This window comes from Macrobrachium rosenbergii, chromosome 42 (genome assembly GCF_040412425.1).
Source record: "Macrobrachium rosenbergii isolate ZJJX-2024 chromosome 42, ASM4041242v1, whole genome shotgun sequence".
Lineage (NCBI taxonomy): Eukaryota > Metazoa > Arthropoda > Malacostraca > Decapoda > Palaemonidae > Macrobrachium > Macrobrachium rosenbergii.
In genome coordinates, this window is record NC_089782.1 from 45,784,983 (window position 1) to 45,806,321 (window position 21,339).

Genomic DNA, 21,339 nt, shown 5'->3' on the forward strand with positions numbered 1-21,339 from the left:
AGTTACTTATATAAAAATGACATTTTTATAATAAAATAAGTTTTATATATACTTACCAAGTAATTACATGATCAGAACCCTCCTTCCTCCCCTCTCATGGACATAGAGCACAAACCAATTGAGCTCTTCAGCTGTGTTGTACCTGTTCTTCCCCAAAAGTGGGTGGGGATAATTACCTAAACCAAAACAATATAAGCGCTACCACTAAATTTCAAAATTTAAGACACCGCGATAGTTAGAAACTAATAGGTATGGCAAATGATCTGGATTTGACTCAATGTATGCTGACTTGATTAAGCAATGTAGAAACAAGACACAGCATTCTTGAACATAAGAGTGTTTGGCCTCCTAACATCAGAGAATAAATTCTCAACTCCTCCTCTTCAAGGATTAAGTCTTTCTAGAAAAGTCCTTGGAGTTATAACTGGAATTAGCAGCACTTCCTCTTCATTGTCTACTAAAGCAGTTGAATTAGGCACTGTCGAAAATTTGGGAAGGGCTTTGCTTTGACTTTGCTTTTAGCCCTAAACAATGGGAGAGAAAAAAAAAAGAGAAAAAAAAAGAGACATTTCCCCTTGAACAAAGCCTTACAAGAAAGGGCTTGAAGCTCAATAGTACACTTTGCAGTAGCAAAAGCTAAAGGAAAAAGTGTTTTGAAAGCCAAGTTCTTCAGGGAAGCTTTCTCCATAGGCTCAAATTGTGGTAATGTCAACTTTAAGAGCTCCATTCATATTCCATCCTAAACAATGATAGGAAGATTTCAGGGCTTTCAACTCAAAAGATTGGAAGACCTCATCCAAAGTCATAGGTGATAATAAAGTTAGCATGCCCCAGGACTAAAGACTACATAAAGCTATACACTTCAAGTTGTTTCAAGTACCTAAGATAATGGAAGGACTTGATCAGGTTATCTACAGAGGTATGGGTGCTGGATATCCCTCAAGACAAACACCAAGATCAATAAACTGACCATTGTTGCTGATAAGGTTTAACAGTGGAGGGCCTTCTAGACTTGTATAGGTTCCCAAGACACTTGAAAAGCCCTTAACCTACAAGAGACAGATGACAGTTCCTACAAGGTAAGTTGAAGCATCTAGAAGTTTTGATGGACTCTTCTCAAATGCAAATATCTAAGATGATCTTTCCTGACTGCGAGAAAATGATGAGCTTCTACAGCCAAGAGAGGTAGTTCAGGAAACCATTCTCTTTGGGACCACCAAGAGTTAATAATGGCTTGAGTTCCAAGACACTTACAAGTTGTAGAAAACCTTCCTCAAGAGTGCAAATGGAGGAAAGCATAAGGGTCTAGATTTGACCACTCTAGAATATTACTGACTATCCATGCCAGGGATCCTGGCATGAAGTACAGTAACTGGGAAGTTGTGTTTGGAGCAGTCACAAACAGATCAATGTTCAGGGCTTGCCAAAGGAGCCAAAACTTCTGACATACTTGCAGATGAAGAGACCATTCTGACATAAGACTTGCTCTTTCCTGCTGAGTTGGTCTGAGATAATGTTTCAAGTATTCTCCCTGGGACAAACTGTGGTAGAACTATGGTGTTTATGGACTCTGTCTAAAGGAGAAATTTCTCTACTAGCTTGGACAAATTTCTTGATTTGTACCTCCTTATGTACAAAAAAGACTGAACTGTTGGAGCAGACTGCAGTAGTCTTGTCTCTGATTAGAGTTCTGCTTGCATAAGACCTTTCAAACTGCCAAAGGCTCTAGGTTGTTTATATGCATATTGCTCTCCTGTACAGTCCAACTCCCTAACATTTCGATATTCTCCAGAATGGCTCCCAAATCTGACCCAAACGCAACTGACGACAATGTGAGTTAGAGCTCTTGACTGATCATCCCAACCATGAAGAGAATGTAAGAGACCTAAAAAAATTATGACTGGAATAGAGTCAGGAAGACAAGAATTGACCCAAGAGTTCTTCAGGTAAAACTCAGCTGGTCATTTTTAGACAGACAATGTTCACAAACTTCACTATAGAGATCATGTGACAAAAAATAGGTAGCCATGTCTTGACTCAAAGCTTTTATGGGTAGAGATTCCCTCAACAGTGATAAAAACCACAATTCTTACCCATAATATATTTGGTCAAGTGCCTAACAGACAATAGAAGTAAACTCACATTTTCAAGTTCACCTATCCATTCCTCATAAGAAGATGGAGCACGAGTGAGAAAGGAATAACATTGGAAGAAGAATAGATAGAGTAGACATATCACCAGACCAAACTGACTGTCTGCATAAGCTAATGGCCTCTTGCATCTTCCAATACCTTACAAAATTATTCATTCTAATCAGATTGCTCCTTACATTCTCACACCGAGAAGAAAAAAATAAAAGCACAATCCTTACCCCTCTCGGTAACACACTTGGCTGCACATAATAACGTGAAGATCTAAGCTATCTTTAACAGTAGGAAAGATTCATCCCAAATAATTTTTCCATTAACTATGAGTTTCTCATAATCACATCATGGACAAGACTTTCCATTTGGGATACTTGATAAGTCAGTCCACAGAAAAAAAAGCAATACAGTATACTTTCAAGTATAACTGAAACAGATGGAAGTGCAACTCATATCAAAACACAAGGATAGCCAGTCATAAGTAAAGACTTGTTGGAGGTGAAATGGTGATACACTACAGCACCAATAAATGGAACTGAAAATAGAAGCAAGTTAAAGTTGGGAGAGTTAAGACAGCAAATTAGGAAGAAATTAAAGGAAACATGAAAATTAAAAGAAAGAAAACTGTGCAGCTGAGGCCAAAGAACCTTTAACAAGTGAAAGAAAGCACAAGATAGAGAGATATAATGGCACAGTAGGTGTTCGGGGTGCTTTCACCATGTTGCTAAACCCTTTGTATGGTGAAGGCAAGGTGTTCCCAAGTGGCTAATAGTATCATGACATCATCATCATCATAGCGTAGTCAAACCAGACCAATGAATCCCCTCAAACCATATCTGCAAAGCAGTAACCATAATACAGAACACAAATAATCGATTAAAAAGACCCAGAGCCAGTCCAAAATTTTCATCGTTAGAAAAAGATCAAACAAACGAGCATGAAGGTAGTTACAGCAGCACTCCTTGAAATTTCAATGACAGCATGAAAAGTTTCAGTGAGATTATTTGAAAATCATGAAAAGAGGAGCTGTCTTGGGTTGGGCTTCCTTATTAAGGTATGCAATTGTGGGAAAAAGTCCTCACTCTGACTCTCTTATACGAGGGTTTTATGAAAAGTTGTGTACAAACGTGAAGCCAAGTTCTAATTCCTCAGTCTGCAGCGATACTGTATTAGAATTCCAATTCTGCATATGCAAATACTGAAACTAATACACACTAACCATGTTTACCTACTGAACCAACAAACCAATGAAAACTGTAAATGTAAGGATGACCATCTAGTCCAGTGAAGAAAACAAATTAACTCAGTGTCTCAACTGCACTACAATGCTTTATTTCAATTGTCTACTTATGCCACCATTTTGAACTTGACGTAAATAGCTGTACAAGAACATTTAATATTTCTAAAATAAATGTTCATTACTCACAAGCTTTCCTTCAGTTCTAATTCCTTCCAATGTGCTTAGTGCTACCAGAGTATTCCAGTAGCTATCTTGGTCCAAGTCCTTTTCATACATATAAGTTAAGTAAGTTTCATAATGTAGGTCAATATCATCGGCAGATAAATTAAAGCCTGGGTAAGCAGCAGCCCTAAAACTAACTTCAGTTGTGAGAATATTAGGAGCTACAACAAGGTATGGCTGTGGCATGGCAGGACTTGAAGCAACAGCAATGGGGAATGCACCAGGCACCGGCTCTGCAAGGTGAAAAGATCCACAATTATAAAATAATTAGTAACTTACAATTTTAGCAACATCTTCGTCAACCCCTACTAGGCAAATCACAATTAGATTAAATCAGACTAAAGAACAATAATCATCAACACAGTTTTGTGCTAAAGATCAAACAATACAAAAAATTCTCTATGAAAACTACAGTCATTCCTAAGCTTACCACTGCTGCTATAGTTTCGAACAATAAATAAGACGGTTAAGTTTTTATGATGACAATTGGCAAGGTAGACTTCATTATAGGTTGTGTTGAGTCCCTCCATCTTTATATAAATCCCAGGATTAGTCCCATTGGTATAGGTACCTGGCTCGGGATTCCTGGAAAATAAATAAATGAACCTAAGGTACAAAGCACTGATGCAATTTACACACTTTCTGATAATCCTAGTAAAGTAATGCATTAAACTGCACTTTTTAGTTCTACTATTTTAATTCTGGTATAGCTCACAGAGTTATATTACACTAAATACATAAAAAACTTCAAAGTACTACCCTTCAAGAATATTGTACAATACATACAAAACTTTACTGTACTGTAATTCTGAAGTGTCCAATATTTTATGTGATGATATATCCTACCTTGGGTAATTATTAGAACTAATTTCTTTTCTTTTAAAATGAAATCTTTACTCGGATAAAACATTGGTAACTATGTCAAATGATACACCAATATAAAAAACCAACCAAGTTCATAAATTAAATTATGCATATATAAAACATATTAGTTTACTGAACTGTGTTATCTAATACTTACGACACATTGCTTAAAACTATGTAACGAGTTTGTGAATGAGCTTGAGCAATTAAGAAGCCTGCATCATTTGGTATGTTTGTGATTTTAATCCTGAAGCAGATTCTACTTGGAACTGGGAAGACTTTATGGGTATTGTTGGGTACCATAGGGTACTCTTCTTCAAGTACTTCAATGGAATCTGTAAGAAACAAATTAAAACAATTAACTTGAATAATTAAAAGACACAGACAGACACGGTCAAGCTATATATCCAAGTCATTCTATGATGAGGTAATGAATTTTGTATAAAAAAGTTGTCCTTATTAATTTTTTCTGTATAAAAATATCTATGAAAATTATTCTCCAAATTCAGTAAAATCACTTTCTATAATAATACCCCTACGTAACTTAGCTACATAAAATGAGATAAACAGCAATGCAATACAATCAACCCAGAACTCTATCTAGACAAGAATTTTGAGGTGAATCGCACATGTAGATTCCCTCCACTGTTTCCCTTCAATATGTTCCTCTTTATCACTTCTGGAAATAATTTCTCCCATCTTCCTTCTCTATTCTGATCCTTAGTCCTTAATACAGTACCTACTGTAGTTGTTAAAGATTACCTTCTGCAATGCCTGAGTAAAGTGTTCTATACCATTAGAGTAAGAATGCTTCCCAACTGGGTTTCTGTATAACATTGTCCTCTCAAGAAACTGACATCAAAATTATGATAGACTTGTGGCTTCTGAATTCTTGGGACTTTGCTATTGGCACAATATGGATTTTAACATTTTTTTTTTAACATTCTGCTTCACAACTAAGTACAACTGCACATGACCAGTTTAAAACATATTTTCCATTCCAAGATCACATTAATTTTTTCTGTATAAAAATATCTATGGAAATTATTCTCCAAATTCAGTAAAATCACTTTCTATAATAATACCCTATGTAACTTAGCTACATAAAATGAGATAAACAGCAATGCAATACAATCAACAGAACTCTATCTAGACAAGAATTTTGAGGTGAATCACATGTAGATTCCCTCCACTGTTTCCCTTCAATATGTTCCTCTTTATCACTTCAGCCATTTTAAAATACTAGAAAAATTTTTGGTGAAAAGATATCAGAATAAACAAATAACATTAAAAAGTTCCATGTTGTCTTCCAGGTCTGTGTTCAGTAATGACAGCTAATGCAATAGCTACAGCAATTCCAATCTACCTTATACTATACCACAGTAAATTGGGCATTATAAAGCATTACCTCTCTACTGAGGAGAGAGGAATTGAGAAACTTTAAATTTTCCCTTGTTGACTGACTGGAATTTGCATTATTATTGTGATATTGTACCAAGGCAATTTAAATCATTTGCAGACATCATACCTGTGATCATCTACTTATGGTGCCATGTTATTGGCATCACCAGTTTATGCATGTAAATGTAGGGTAGCACAAAATCTTAAAAATTGGCTAGAAAACTGCTACAGAGGCTGACAAATAAAAAGTATACCAAAGGCCTTGGGGCTGGGAAATATCTACATGTGGTCTTGTTACAGTAGATTCAGCTTTTGCTACTTTATTGAGTTCTTCATTTCCTTTTATGTCTACATAGGCAGGAATCCAACATATTTCTATACTATTACCATCTTCATATAATTTGTCTTAGCAGTTCTTCCTCCTTTCTCCCTCACAAATATTTCTGTAAGCTCCTGTGTCCAAGACAGTTGTCTTCGTAATTTGTATTGAACTTACAACTCAAAAATTTCTCTACCTCAGCTAAAGATCTATAACCTTGGCAAAGAGCAAGTCCAGAACAAGTTACAAAACACACTGTAAGAAAAATGAAAAAGATTTGTTAGAAGAATGAGCTAACTCACAAAATAACTCATAAAATAAATGTGCAGCAGGCTTTATTTAAAAAATCACGGTAGCACTTCGATACTTTAGTGTAGGTGACAAGCCCTGCCCAATAATAGGAGCACTGTACTGGAAATGACTTAGCAGAAAACCTCAATCTGTTTGTGCCCTAATGACCATGAGAGGGGAGGAGGGCAGGCTCCGATTCTGTAATGACTTGCTAAGTATATATGAAACTTAATTTTATTATGAAAATATAATTTTCATATAAGAAACTTACCAAGTAATTACATAACTGAATCCCACACTGAATGGGGGTGGGATAAATGGACATATGGACATATTCTATTCCAAAACATTAAGACATGGTAATGACTTTGAAATAGAAAAAATGCAATGGGGACAACTGGGACTTCTAAAGGTAGATGATAATTCCCAGTTCCTGAGAGAGATGTTCAAGTCCTTCATGTACTTTTCCTTCAAAGGGGATCGAAGAGGCAAGTCACCCAGATATAGACAGACGTTTATGCCTATTCAATGAAGTCATTTTGCTAGAGAAGCGAGGACTCGAGTGAGCACTTGAGGTGCTATAGACAGACCGAAGCAAAGAGCCCAAAACTGGAGGGTTAGCTGGTGCCAGGCGCTTGAGAGCTGGTGCCAGGCACTCCGAGAGGAGACAGACATTTAGACTTTGACATGGGGCGCCTGAGAGAGTTTCCTGGAAGATGAACCTCAGCTACTTCCTGGAGTCCAGATGGATGGGGAAGTGAAAGCATGCATCCTGCATATCCAAGGTTATCATCCAATTGCCCTGGTGAATGGATGAAAGGAATGACTGGTTCATCTCCATCTGAACTTCATCTGCCAGACAAGGAGATTGAGGGTACTTATGTTGAGGCTGGTCTCCAAACCTCAATAATTTGGGGACCAAAAACAGATGGTAATAGAAGCCCTCTGAGTTGATGTCCTTGACTTCTACTATGGCTCTCTTTTGAAGGAGAGAGGGGGGCCTCCTCCAAAAGGGCCGAATGTTTTCTGAGCCTCTTGAGTAGGCTGTCAAACAATGGGGAGAAGGGACTAAAGGAGGGCTCTCCATGAACGGAATGGGGAAGCCCTCCCTCAGAACCTTGACAATCCACTGTTCTGTCCCTCTGATACTCCACTTCTCCCAAAACTCAAGAAGGCTGGCTCCCACTTGTGCACAGAGGAATTCTTCCTCATTTCTTGTGCAAGGACTTGAGCTCCTCTTGATAGTTCTGGCTGAGAAGCAGACATTGTAGCGGGTCCTAGACTGGACTTGGGCTTACTCCCATGAAAGGGATGTTGCTGAAGAGGAGAGACCATCTTAGGAACATAAGCAGACAAATCCTTGGGGCGTTTGGAAGAATGTGCCAGAAGACCCTAAGTCGACTTCTATTGGAGGTCCAACTTCTGGGCCTGAGTGACTCCTTTAGTGGAATGGGAGCACCAAAAAACTCTTTTCTTCAAAACCTCCAAAGAGAAAAAAGCTGCAAGTTCAAGAGAGCCATCCCTGATGGTCTTGTCTGCATGAGAAAAGACTCTTACCCAGTTCGAGGTGAAGTCTCCAACTAAATCATTGCAATCTTCAATCTTCTTGGCTAGCGCTCTCACCATCCACTCCAAGAAACTGAAAGCTTCAAACAACTCAAAGAGATCTTTGAAAAGGTCAAGTTCTGCTGACAAAAAAAAATTTTCGCTGATAAAACGCTGAGTGTCAGGAAGGAGGAGCTTCCCCGGTAGTGTAGGAAAGAAACCTCCTACAGATTAAGTGCAAGGGAGGAAAGACTAAGGAAGCCTTACCTTGCTCCCTTTTAGCAGAAAACCAAACATCAATCTCCTGGAGTGCCTTCCTGGAAGACGAGTAAAGCACCACTGTGGGGAGCCTAGGTCTGTCATCTGGATGGCTCCTTATCAAGAAAGATGAGGTAGGCAAGACTGGGGCTAGCTGGAGCCAAAAAAGGGCAAGAAAGCTCACCCGCAATTATTGAAGGATAGCTGCATAGGCTATGGGACCAGCGGTCAGAAACTGGCGCTTGGGGTTCTGAGCAGGAGACTGATACTTAGGAGTTGGCGCTGGGTGCTCAGGAGCTGGAGCCGGATACTTGGCAACCGGCGCCAAGTGCCCAGGAGCTAGCACTGGGCACTCAGAAACTGGCAGCTGAAGCCCATGAGCCGGCGTTGGGCACTCATGAAGAGATGGGCGCTTGAAAGAAGACGACGGGCGGCTGAGAGGGATCGTTGGGTGCTTGGGAGCCAAACACTGACATCCAACAGAAGTACACTCAGGAGAGAAATACTCCGGACTGTCCCATGAGCTGCAGGAAGGTTGAGGACTGCGCCTGGCTCCTAAAAAACCGCTAACTGGACATCAGAGGAGAGCGGCCAGCATCGCCTGAGCACCTCTTCAATGGACGAGACGAATCTAGACAGCACTTGCTGCACTTCCAAATCCAGGCTGGAGTCTAGAGAGTCAGATGACAACTGATGCACATCCACAGAGACGCCTTTCCAACGGCTGTCTGTCGAAGGCTGGGAGCGATCAATAGGCTCGACTGAGGGGGCAACTTCCCGTGGGCAAACCCACCAGCCTCCTGTGACCTCCGGTATGTCTTCTCCCAGGTTTAGGGGAGTATGACAGGGACCTTCATCTAGGAGAACCGGCATGGCGGGCACCCACCTCCTCCACTTGCATAACACCTTCTCCTGTCAAGACACCTTTCCAGTGGCTGTCTGCAGATACCTGGGAACGTGCACCAGGTTTGACTGAGGGGCAACTACCCATGGGCCAACGGCCCCCTCGGCCTCCATTGGACTTTTGGTATGTCTTCTCCCAGGTTTAGGGGAGTATGACAGTTACCTTGGTCTAGGAGAACCAACGGGATGAGTAGCCACCTCCTCCACTTGCACAACACTATCACTTGTCACTTTGCGAGAAGTGGCGCTGTCTGAATACATTTTCCCATAAACGCAATGGAGTAAGACAGTTACCTTGGTCTAGAATCGATGGGACATGTAGCCACCTCCTCCACGTGCACAACACTATCACTTGTCACTTTGCAGGAAGTGGTGCTGTCTGAATATGTTTTCCCATAAACGCCTTCAGTGACGCACCTAACTCCACCACTATATTCACTAGTAGGATAATTTTCTTGTGAAACCTAGACTCTAGACTGGCAACGGCATCGGGTTCAGAAGCGAGGGAGCCAGGGGCGGGAGCAGGTGGATTAAAGTAGGAGGGCTAGTAGCAGGAGAAAAAATAGGAAGAGTGGGAAGGAGGGATAGCAGAGCTATCTTCTAACCTAGGCTAGGGTAGAAAACTAGGCTAAAGGAAGCTCGTTTCTAGGCTCTAGAGGCTGCTTTCCTTTTTCTAACCCTCTTTAACTTGTCTAGCTGAGATTAAGTACCTTCTACTCTTGCTAATCATTACATTTAGCACAAGTTTTCTCCCTACTATATTTCTGCCCACTACATTTACTGAAAACTATATGAGAATCATATAAGACTTGATTAATCTGGTTTTGCAACTTTCGCTACAATAGCAAAACTAGGTGAACTTGAATCAGACATGATAATAACCAAAGAACTATTAAAGCTATTAAAGCTCGAAAGCTACTCAAATAAGCAATAATACTTCCCCGAAATCCAGCTATACAACCGAAAATCAGTAAACAAAAGCTGCAGCAAACCCCCGATGTTACTCGAGAGCCGGCAGGAGCAGAACGAGATTTTCTGCCAAGATGTTTCCAGTAGTACTCCCATTAGTGGGCGGGGCTTGTCACCTACACTAACCTATCAAAGTGCTACTGCGATTTTTTAAATACAGGCTGCCGCTCGATTAGAAACTAGCTATGTAATTACTTGGTAAGTTACTATTATGAAAAATTGAATAATTATAAGATAAATAAAAAATAACTTATGGTGAGTTATTCAAGAAAACTGAAGAGAACCTGAACTCATGATTTACAGTACCCACCCTAGATTCAAGTAGAGTAGACTAGGATTTCAGACAACTTTTCACTGCATTTTATTATCTAAACCATTTATTCCTACCACTCAGCTGTCAGCTTTGCAACAGATTATGGAATTGCCTCAATTCCTTGTCTAATACCATTAATAATACGGGGCTGCATAATTTATGGCACTATGCTAACTGCAGGGCCTACTTTATGAACAAAACCTTAAATAAAGCATGAGTACGGTATATGAGGCTTCTTTTTCAGCAGTATTTCACTGTCAAAAATTGTCTGTTTGAACCAGACAGCTGTTCATTCTCACTGACCTTCCACCATACATCTACCAACTCTGAGATTAATACTACTACCTGTCTGTACAATTAGCAGTACTGTACTTCATTAGGCTATCTCACTGCCTGTTTGATGAACAATATGGCTGACATAACAGAGTCATGAGATTCATACCTCTTACTCAAACTGGAAGAGTGTTTTGGCACCAAATACTGGCACTCTACAACTGGAAGTTCAGAAGACAAGCTCCGTGGACTTCCAAACTGGAATCTGTATCACTAGAGGAGAACTAAAGCACATCCTTTTGGATGTCTTTTCAATGGTTGTCAGCTGAGGCCTGGGACTGGACAACAAGCTCAACTGAGGGGGCAACTACCCAGGGGCAAACCCCCTTGGAGTACCTTGGACCACCAGTATGTCTCCTCCCAGGTTCAGGGGAGCATGACAGGGACTTAAGGTCTAGGAGATCCAATGGGCCAGATAGCCACCTCCTCCCCTAAACCTCCAGCAAGACACCTTTTTAGTGGCTGTCTGTACAACAAGTTCGACTGAGGGGGCTACTACCTGGGGGACTTCTCATCAGCCTCCATTGGACTTTCAGTATGTCTCCTCCCAGGTTCAGGGGATTATGATAGTGACTTAGGTCTAGGAGAACCGAAGGGCTGGATAATCATCTCCTCCACTGCATAACACTTCACTATCACAAGGTTAGCTTATGTTGACCCGATGCAAGACTGGCAATGGCACAGGAAGGAAGCGAGGGAGACAGGCGCAGGAAAAGAAAAGAGGGCTAGAAGCAGGAGAGAAAAATTAATGTGGGGAGAATTGGCACCAGGTGCTGAGTGCTCCCAGGTTGCAGCTGGCACCAGGCCAGCTAGTAGCTCAGGTAACTAGTGAGCACTCCTGGGCGCTTGGCGCCGATTCTCGGCTGTCAAGAAAGGCTATTTATCCAAAAGCCCATCGGCACCAAAATAAGTAATTTCTCTCCTTACTACGTTCTCCCCTTACACTTTTTCAGTTCTCTGCAAAGGAAAAGTGTAATAAGATGTTCTAATCAATTCTTTACCAACAATTGTTTTGAAGTACACAAAGTACCATCACACAAAACATATCTCAATTCCTATCAAAACATTATTTGAGACTTGCCGATATGTATTCGCCAACAAAAACATCAGTTCGGTAGTGAACACGATATTTACATTATAATATGCTACTCGTAAAGGAGAGTTAATCAATTGATTGCAAAATTGCTGTAGCGAAATATGATATAGTTGAATCAGACCTTAACAACAAAACAATAAAACACTAATCCTGAAAGCTGTAGGCTTGAAGGCTACTCAAAATCATCGATAATATTTTACCGAGATCCGGTTATCCAACTGCCGAATAATAAACAAAGCTGCTGCAAACACTCGATGCTTACACTGAGTGTGGCAGAACGAGAATGAGGTTGTCTGCTAAGTCATTCCTAGTACAGTATTCCCGTTAGTGGGAGGGACTGGTCGCCTACACTAAGCAATCGGAGCACTACCGAGAATTTCTGCATGAGTGGTAAGTTGCTTATATGAAAGATAAACTTTTGACTTGCAATATTACATCAGTACTGATTACCAAGGCACAAATATGAAATTCTAAATTTCGTGGTACACTATATCATACTGACTGAAAACTAAAGAAATTTAACCTAGAACAACCAATTCCAACTCAGTCTATCGCTAATACTTAATGGTGCTACCTGTTACACTACCATATGGGCCTAAGTCATGTTTTATCAAACAGGCCTAAGAACCTAGTGAGTAAATACACTGGATGACTTACCAAGTAGAACTAGTCCTGGAGTATTTAGAATTGTAAACAAACAGGAAATAATGCCTCCTGGTGCCCAGACAGCAGGCAACACTGGACGCATATATGGTCAAGACATTATCAATACAGTAATACTGTACATTTATCAACGTCATTCCAGTCAATACAGTTGCATATACAATAAAGTCAAGACATTATCAATAATACATTTATTAAGGTCATTCCAGTCAATATAAACTGACGGACAACTACCTCAAACATCAAATGTTTTGATGTTAACCTTCTTCATACTTGAACAAATGAACCCATCTCAATTATCACACCCCAAAACCTAAGTTACTATATAAATACCATTCGAGTGCTTAAATAGAAATAAAAATTGGTAATACAGTATTAGGATACAGTACGTACTTCAATTCCTCACCAACGCTGAAAAATTATCGGGAATGGTTGAATAGTGGTCAATAAAAACATGAGTGCTTACTTGCATGAACTTAACTAACTGTTGCAGATTTAAAGGTGTTCCATAAGTTCTTGGACATTGTTTCAGAGCTAATGGCCACTATAAGTGCATGCAGTATTCCAGAGCACTTGAGTGAGTTTTTTCTTCTGCATAGTATTTAACCACCATTTTCACCCAAAATTAATCAAAATTAAATATTCTAATGTCTGACCTGTGCACTTTCTGCTTGATCCACTAAAGACTTCATAAATTCTTAAGTATACAGATGTTTTTACACTTCGACCATTTTTCATAAGTCTTTTCAGTTTAACAATGTCTGGCCTGTGCGTGTGTGTAAGAAGTGCTGACCAAGATAATGAAACATTGATATCTTTTATGTTACATGAAGCAAAATGACTTTATCCATCTGAAGTAGTACCTTCCACTAATATATGCCTCTCCTCCACAGAACAAAAAAATTGAAGAAGTCAGTTACCTGGACAGGCATAAGAGGATATATGTGCCTTCTGGCAGTGTATGTCCAACCTTAAGGTAAAGATTATAGTACACTGGATGCAGCTCCAAAAAGGAGACAGAGGGTGGGCCCCCTTGCTATTGGCACCTGATGTGCAAGATCTGGTTAGGATGAATTTATCTAATTCACAATCATTACATTAGGTATATACTCAAGGTCAGGTTAGGATGGGAAGCCAAGGGAGGACAAAATCCCCTCAAGTCAGTTAAAGGAAGGTAAGGTTAGGATGCACCCCTATAACTGGTCTTGTGACATCTTTGTCCTTTTTAATGTGTTCTATGGCTGTAACTGACCAAACATGGACACTGTATTGTATTTTTCTAGCTGCTCATCTCGAGGTTTGGTGTTTTTTTTACCTTTCTGTTGGACCAGTTAACTTGCTTAAGCTTCCAATTTCACTTATTTACAGTTCCCCTTCCACAAAATGCAGTTCGCCACTGGAGGACCATGGGGGGGAAATAACAAACAGTTATGGCTAAAAATGCATTAAACATGAGGTGAGTAACCAGAAATATATGAGGTTCACATATTTGGTGAGAAAATACAATATCATTGTAAAAACTTATCTAAAATTAGTTCCTAAGGGTGAATGAACTTAAAGAGGTTAACATGGTATGGTAAACAGACCAAAATCCATCCAATATGACGTTAGCTTAGACTGTATCTTTAAAATTACTTTTTACCCCTTTCTACATGTTAATTTTTTTAAAACTATTAATGATAGGACTTGTATTTTAAACAAAATTCACTGGTGCTATCAGCACTTATAATTTCTGTTGACCTTTCCCACTGCGTTCATACCTTATTTAATAGCCACAAATGGATTTAGGGAAAAGATAATGAGTGGGTTTCCCATTACATGAGCGAAAACCATGCCGGAAACAGAGTGGCTGCATTTTGGAGAGTACCAGTAAGTATAAAGGTTAACCCATCCTAAGCTGATATGGGCTAAAGTAGCATAATCAAAGCATCCTTACTACGCCTAAGGCTATCTAACCCGAGCATTGCCAGTACCATTTACTGCTGCAAGGTGCATTCCCTTAAAATGCAGTGAACCCAGAAATCCCCAGACAAACAGCCAGAAAAATACAAGCTTCTTGTTCTTAGCAGGACATTACAGTCATAGCTTACTGTGCTAGGACGAGCTAACCGGCGGTAAACAATCCCGGACTCCGTATGATCTACACTTGATACGTGACTAGGCTACCAATCTTGTAGTAACTTAACATAACCCACAGCCTACAACCCCTGGTATAATCTTACTTAATACTTACTTAACCCCACGTGACAGATATTACACGAGTCCTTGGTCTCCTTGTACTTGGCATTGCCTCTCCGGCTTGGCAAAGGTGTAAGCCTATCACTGTCATTAGTTTTTGCCGACCCATTTAGGCTCGTCTCTCCTACCAAAATGACATTATTAGTTGAATGATCTCCTTTAACACAACACACAATAATCAGGTACACGATGGACGTAAGTGATACACCGAGAGGCTTCATTACTACATGGCCACAGGAAAATAAAGGATTCACTAAGTAATTAGAAAGAGAGAATAGACACTGCTACTGCGTGTGTTTACATCCACGATCAGCTGATTGGACAGCACTCGTTCTGGGCCGCCCTCTATTCCGCTGTAGACATCTTCGTGGAGATAACTTGTTCTGAATACGTTTGGAGTTGCCTACAGACATAACGAGCGGATTTTATGCCAAGTTCAGTTTTGCATAGATGTAGTTGTATGCTTTGTTTTAACAGAATTTAGCTCTAAAACAGGATGATAGTATGATATTTATTTAAAACTGATTGGAAAAATTAATTTTTATAAGTTCGATCACATCTTGAAAGAGTTTATGCTCGTCTTAGAGTTATACTAAAAAGCACGAAATCATAAAGTGTAAACCTTATTTCCAAATTATACGATTTAAATTTTACAACAAACACACACACACACACACACACATATATATATATATATATATATATATATAGAGAGAGAGAGAGAGAGAGAGAGAGAGAGAGAGAGAGAGAGAGAGAGAGAGAGAGAGAGAGAGAGAGTAATTGGTAACGTTTAGCTCATTAATAAAACAGTTGTATATAACTGGTTCTCAAAAGGTGAGAAACGACGAGGGCAGCGTATGACTGTCCTTTTGTGCAGTGTCCCGTGCAACCTCGTCCGAAGCAGACATCTTCTCCGAACCGCAGATGTAAAAACAACCTGCTGTGTAGATGGCAGCACGATCAGTTGTCAGTGATGGCTACTGCAGATGATCAATGCTTAGCTGCAATTGGTGAAGTATCCAAGTGTGCTAGAAAATGAACTCTAGGTAATTAGGTGAGAATGGGCAAAGACGCGGAATTACTGGAGGCTGCCCGTAATGGCAACTTCCAAGTGGTGGAGAAGATTTTAAGCTCCAAAGCCAAGAGATCTGGACCACTCGCTAGGTAAGTTGAGATGTTGATCCCCGCCCATTTCCTGAAGGTGGAAAATATCATTTCAAGGCCTTTTAACTCACTTGCATGGCGGCTTTTTTGTAGATCGTATTCGCCCAGGGTCAGCTAAATTAGTAATACCTGTGGTATTTAGGTGTAGTATGAGGTCGTTTAGTTAGGGCACTGAAGCTGAACCATTGTCTTGTTAGCTTTATGTGATTTAGCTTGAGCCTGAAAGAGTTGTATTTCCATATAGGTACGCCAGCAGGAGTTTTCCTGTTGGCGTCTTCATTGGCATACAAATTTGTCAAGAAGTGAGCCTAGGAGATTTGTAGTTATTTCTAAAATCTTGGTTGTTCTGGAATTTCACCAGCGTCTGTCAGTGTCATTGTAGAGGTAGGCTTAGGGTGGTCCACTGGAGGCCTAGGATGTGAAGTTGGACTCTGGCCAACGTCCGTGGTTGAAAAGAGATTGTTAGTCCTTTGTGATGTTTCCAGATGTAATGATGAAATATTACGAAATGGATCTGAACTAAGCTGCTGTAAGGTTATGTTTAGAATGGGATGGTTTTAATTTAAATCACCCAATCATTTTGAATTGTATTCTTTTAAGACGGGCCATTTGTGGTTATTGTGGCCTATAACTGCTACATATTCTTACCAACACCAATGTAGAGGTTTATGGTATACATAAGGTTTTGTTCCATGTAGGACTTTTTAGCCCTTTCAGTATCTGCTGCGTGTGGTAAAGTAGCCTCTAGCCGTTCTTGCTGATTGTATTTTCATGGTTTTGGGGTACTTTATGATCATGGAGTTATAAGGTAGTCTCTAGCTTTTATATTAAGAATGTGAACATCCTGGTATCAGTGATGTTTTGAAGAGAAAATATATTGTACACAACCAGGCCCTTGTAAAATTATAGGATTGGGACAACAATCCGTACACTGGCCCTGATGGTGCAAAATGGAATGTTTTCTAAATATGCAAACACTACTAGAGTAAGCCTTGTAGCATAGTTGAGCTCAATACACAAATCTATATTTTTTCATTTTTAAATGTTAGGCTTTTGGCTGCAGGTGCTTGGTTTTTTATTTCATTCTCCAGTTCAAGAAGGGTATGTTTTACATTGACATTATTGCTGCTATTTGCTATTGGGAGCTACTTGCAAAATATGTTCCCCTGTAACAACAGAGATCTGTCGAGATTGAGGTATAATTTAGGATTTTTACAAAGTACTGTATTTTACTCAACCTTTGTAAAGTCCATCATACTAAGGAAAAATCTTGTTCAAAAGGAGCTTTTGCATATTTCTGGAAATTGCAAAATTTACAAATGCCAAATTTGGTCAGTTATGGGTTCATAATTTTTTAACAAAGGTTGTACTGTAGTATTTTTGGATGTACAGTACTATAAAAGATATAAAATCCACAAATGATAATTTCCAGACCAATTGTAGTGATTGCCAGAATTACAGTATTGCAATAGGTTGAACAATATTCAAAAAGAAAATTATATATACTCTGAAATCACTATTAGTCGCCTGATTTAGATACATTAAACAAATTAATAGTATCAACCATTTAATGTGCAGAAGTGTATCCAATGAAATCCTTATTTGGATTATGTATACACTGAAGCTCATAGTGATTTGAGGATCCAGTTTCACCAGTTTATCAAGACAATAAGATAAAGCATATATGTTAGAAAAGTTAGAAGAGGCCTCGGTTGTATTTCCTGTAACATTTGTACAGTATCCTTCTAGCATGCAATATTTAAGATACATAAAAATGTATTCTAAATGTCACATAATCAGGTGTAAACAAGGAGAGATTATTTTCGTTTATTTGGTCATGTAAAGCAACATAAAGAAATTAAAGGTGATTATGAGTCAGGTTATGTCATAGCATTGTTAGTGAACTTGAGAGCTCATACTCCTCAAGAATAGATATTTCCACCAGATGTAAAACATCCCCAGTTGAACTGTTATATATTGGTACAGTATAGAGAATTATTTATTTTAAAGTGTCAACTAATGGGGACATGAAAATATCTGGTTCTTTTCAAGCTCAAAGAACATGGTATTTCATTGTAGACTAAAAATAAAATGAAGCTTGAGCAGTTTCAGCTTTTTATTTAGATGCATAAACCACTATGTAGTAAAACTACTAATGAAGGAAGATTAAAAGTATTAAGTACTTGTAAGGATTAGAATATTTAGCAACACACCTTCCGTGAACAATTAGTGATAAGCTACTGGTATATTTGTTCTCTCTTGAACACAGTATTATTATATAAAAGCAAACTTAATGCAGGTGAAGCACCACTGATAGTGCATAGGAAAAATAAATGAAGGCAGCTCTGATTTGGAATCTACTAGTACGATTGTCTTAGAGGGTTTAGCTATTTATATATTGCATATTCATGTCACAGCATACTATACTTTGTTAAAATTCTATCAGTTTCTGGTTCTCATAAAGGGTCCTTAAAATTGTCACATCAGCTTTTGAGTTGCAGCTTCATGACATTCAACTCACTGTGATTTGAAACTATTTATAGATTGTTTAATATTAATGAGTGATTCTTTCTCTTGAATCTGACAGCAAGAGATTCTGGACATAATCTTAAACCAGAAATATTACATCATCATTGGGTGTTTTTATACATTAGTAACTGAGAGATGTAAGGGAAATGTTTTTGGGGATCTTTGGCTTTAACAGTCTATATATTGTACAGTATTTTGTGGGGGTAAACATAGGAAGGAAAAGGAACTTTTAATGAATTAAATCCATTTATTTTGAAATGCTGTGAGATTTTAGGTGGGTCCCAAAATTTATCTGTAGCAAGTTATACCCTACAATATTTTTCTTTGATTGATTGCTTGTTGTAACTTTAGTTTTCATGGCAGAATGCCACTTTGGTATCTGCTTGAAGCCCCCAAAAATGTGCTTTATTGTAGTATGTTAAAAAATGGAAACCAGCTAAAATAAAAGGCCAAAGAAACACTTTTAAGTTAATCAGACATTTTCAGTGAATAAAGTCTTCAAAATCTTGGTGATTGAGAATCTCAAGGGGTTAAGTACCTTAGATTTTGTGACAAGTTTTGAAATTTTTCATTTATTGATTTTTATGTTTTGATGCTAATTCCAGTCCCACTGTTTTGATATACTGTATTCTAAATTCACTGAATTTAATATTTTATTAAATTACCATTTTATGTAATGTAAAACAGCTGAATTAAAATTGAAATTTTCTGATAGGGCCAGACAGATTTATTTAAAATCCATCATGGAGACTCAATAATTTGTTCCATATACAGTAGCTTACCCCTCAAGGTATGACCAAAAATCCTCAAAAAGACCAGTCCAGTTGAGGTTAGATTTTGTCAGCCATCTGTGAATCAAGTTCCAGATTATGTCTTGAATTTTCATAATCTTTCGGGCTAAGGTCAGTTATTTCACAGACACCAGTCAATTACGTTTTAGTTGTGATTCAAATCAGGCATGAGTCAGTTGCTTAGTATAGCAAAGGTGTTTATTCCGGTAAATCTGTTTGTTACATTTGTTTGATAGGTTCTTCCAATTGATGATTTTGTTTTATACTGTATGTGCTTTTTGTCTTCAGTTGCTTATAAGAGCGTCTGTGATGTTATGACCTTTACTGAAAATGGCATTTGTAAAAACCACTTTGAAGTTGACACAGTAAATTTAGAGTCATAGAAATGGTCTGTCATTTAAAAGCGAAAATGATTTTTCTATTTAGGTTGCCATAGGTATGCGTTTTAAAGGTGAACAGGAGGCCCATGATTGGAAATAATTTTCATATATCACTACAGTACTGGCTAACTGGACCAAAAGATGGACGTCTGTATGTAAGGTTATTTATATGATTGGATTTTCTGTTGTATGGAAAACTTGGTTGGTAGAGAAAATATGAATGCTTGTATGGAGGTACCAGCCATTTACTGTATCGTTCAAGTACCCTCCCCGGTTTACCCAACGTCATTACACCGGTTGGGATGTTGTTGTAGGCTGCCGGCATTCACATGAACTTCATTAAGGTCGAAGGTTAGGTTGGATGGTTCGGTTTATTTTGTGTATGATCAGCGAACTCCGTAGGGTTACTGGGACCGGGTAATGGCGGATGGCAAAGCAATATCTTTCTGATCAAATCAAGAACTTTGTTTATGAAGGTCATATTAGGCCAAGTCACCACTGAATTTTTAGTGTATAATTGCCAGTGCATTGTTAGGGGCAAAAACAATAGTACAGTGTCTCTTTATGAAATAAAAGCTTGAATTGAAATAAACAGCCTCAGTTTGATTTTAGATATGAGCTTCGGTATAATTTACTTAAAGGTGTAATATCATTTGGGAAGAAAAGTATGACTGGATTATAGGAACGCACTGTGGATATCCTACAGAAATACAGTTATAATATATCGCTATAAATGAGTACAAAATAACTGCAATATGTTTTTATGTAAATTAGGGGGATTCTAGAACTCGTTAGGTTATGAAGTAACTCAAACATTTGAGACTAAAAAATTACATAAGACTACGCATCGTAATCAGAGAGAACTTTCGAAACACTATATTAATATGGACAGTAACCAGCTAAGGTGGATGAAGGTGTCAGACGTTATTAGATTATTGCAACATATTTCATTTTGTGGGAAAACGTTCGTCCACCATTTTCGATTATTACTTTAGGTAACCCGTACACATACCACTGGCGAATTTATTGGTAGAAAGGCATCTACATATCAAAATTACATTGCGGTCCTGTCATTTTCGTTAGTAATTACCGCCCCACTTTTTTTTTAACTAGCATATTGTCTAGGATTACGGAGTAGGCCTATGTATTCAGTTATCGTATGAACTTTTACTGCTGGCAAACCGTTCTTGTAAAACACTGAGCAGTATTTACAATTATAGGCCATTATAAAACTCAAAAAAAAATTGTGCTTTATAATGGCCTTAATGAAAGGAAGCTTAAACATTGTTGTTTTAGTACTATAACTAGCACATTGTCTAGGATTAAGGAGTATGTATTCAGTTATCGTATGAACTTTTACTACTGGCAAACCGTTCTTGTAAAACACTGAGCAGTATTTACAATTATAGGCCATTATAAACCTCAAAAAAAAAAATTGTCAAAAAAAAAACAAACATTGTTGTTTTAGTTCTATATATTGTCTAGGATTAAGGCCAGTTATCGTAATTTTACTGAAACCGTTCTTGTAAAACACTGAGCAGTATTTACAATTATAGGCTTTATAAAACTCAAAAAAAAAAAAATTGTGCTTTATAATGGCCTTAATGAAAGGAAGCTTAAATATTGTTGTTTTAGTTCTATAATGCCATTTCAAGCCATCACATGATTAGTATGAT

At 38.4% G+C, this 21,339-nt stretch overlaps 2 protein-coding genes across 26 annotated transcripts in view; one reads left to right on the top strand and one right to left on the bottom strand.

Annotated features, from left to right (window-relative positions):
- Positions 1-15,146, bottom strand: part of LOC136828386 (transmembrane 7 superfamily member 3-like) — a 66,976-nt gene extending 51,830 nt beyond the window's left edge. Inside the window, exons 1-4 of the mRNA XM_067086388.1 lie at positions 14,795-15,146; positions 4,628-4,805; positions 4,037-4,191; positions 3,571-3,839 (exon numbers count right to left, since the gene is read on the bottom strand). Coding sequence (XP_066942489.1) covers positions 3,571-3,839; positions 4,037-4,191; positions 4,628-4,805; positions 14,795-15,020 — 828 coding nt within the window. The 5' untranslated portion in view covers positions 15,021-15,146. The remainder of the gene's footprint in view (positions 1-3,570; positions 3,840-4,036; positions 4,192-4,627; positions 4,806-14,794) is intronic.
- A 526-nt stretch (positions 15,147-15,672) lies between these two features.
- LOC136828387 (ankyrin repeat and SAM domain-containing protein 1A-like) overlaps positions 15,673-21,339 on the top strand; it is a 254,063-nt gene continuing 248,396 nt past the window's right edge. For all 25 annotated transcript variants that reach the window (XR_010850023.1, XR_010850024.1, XR_010850025.1 and 22 more), the window contains exon 1: positions 15,673-15,963. Coding sequence is in view for 22 of the 25 variants with exons in the window: in XM_067086389.1 (XP_066942490.1) it covers positions 15,860-15,963 (104 nt within the window). In the remaining 3 variants the exon portion in view is untranslated. The remainder of the gene's footprint in view (positions 15,964-21,339) is intronic.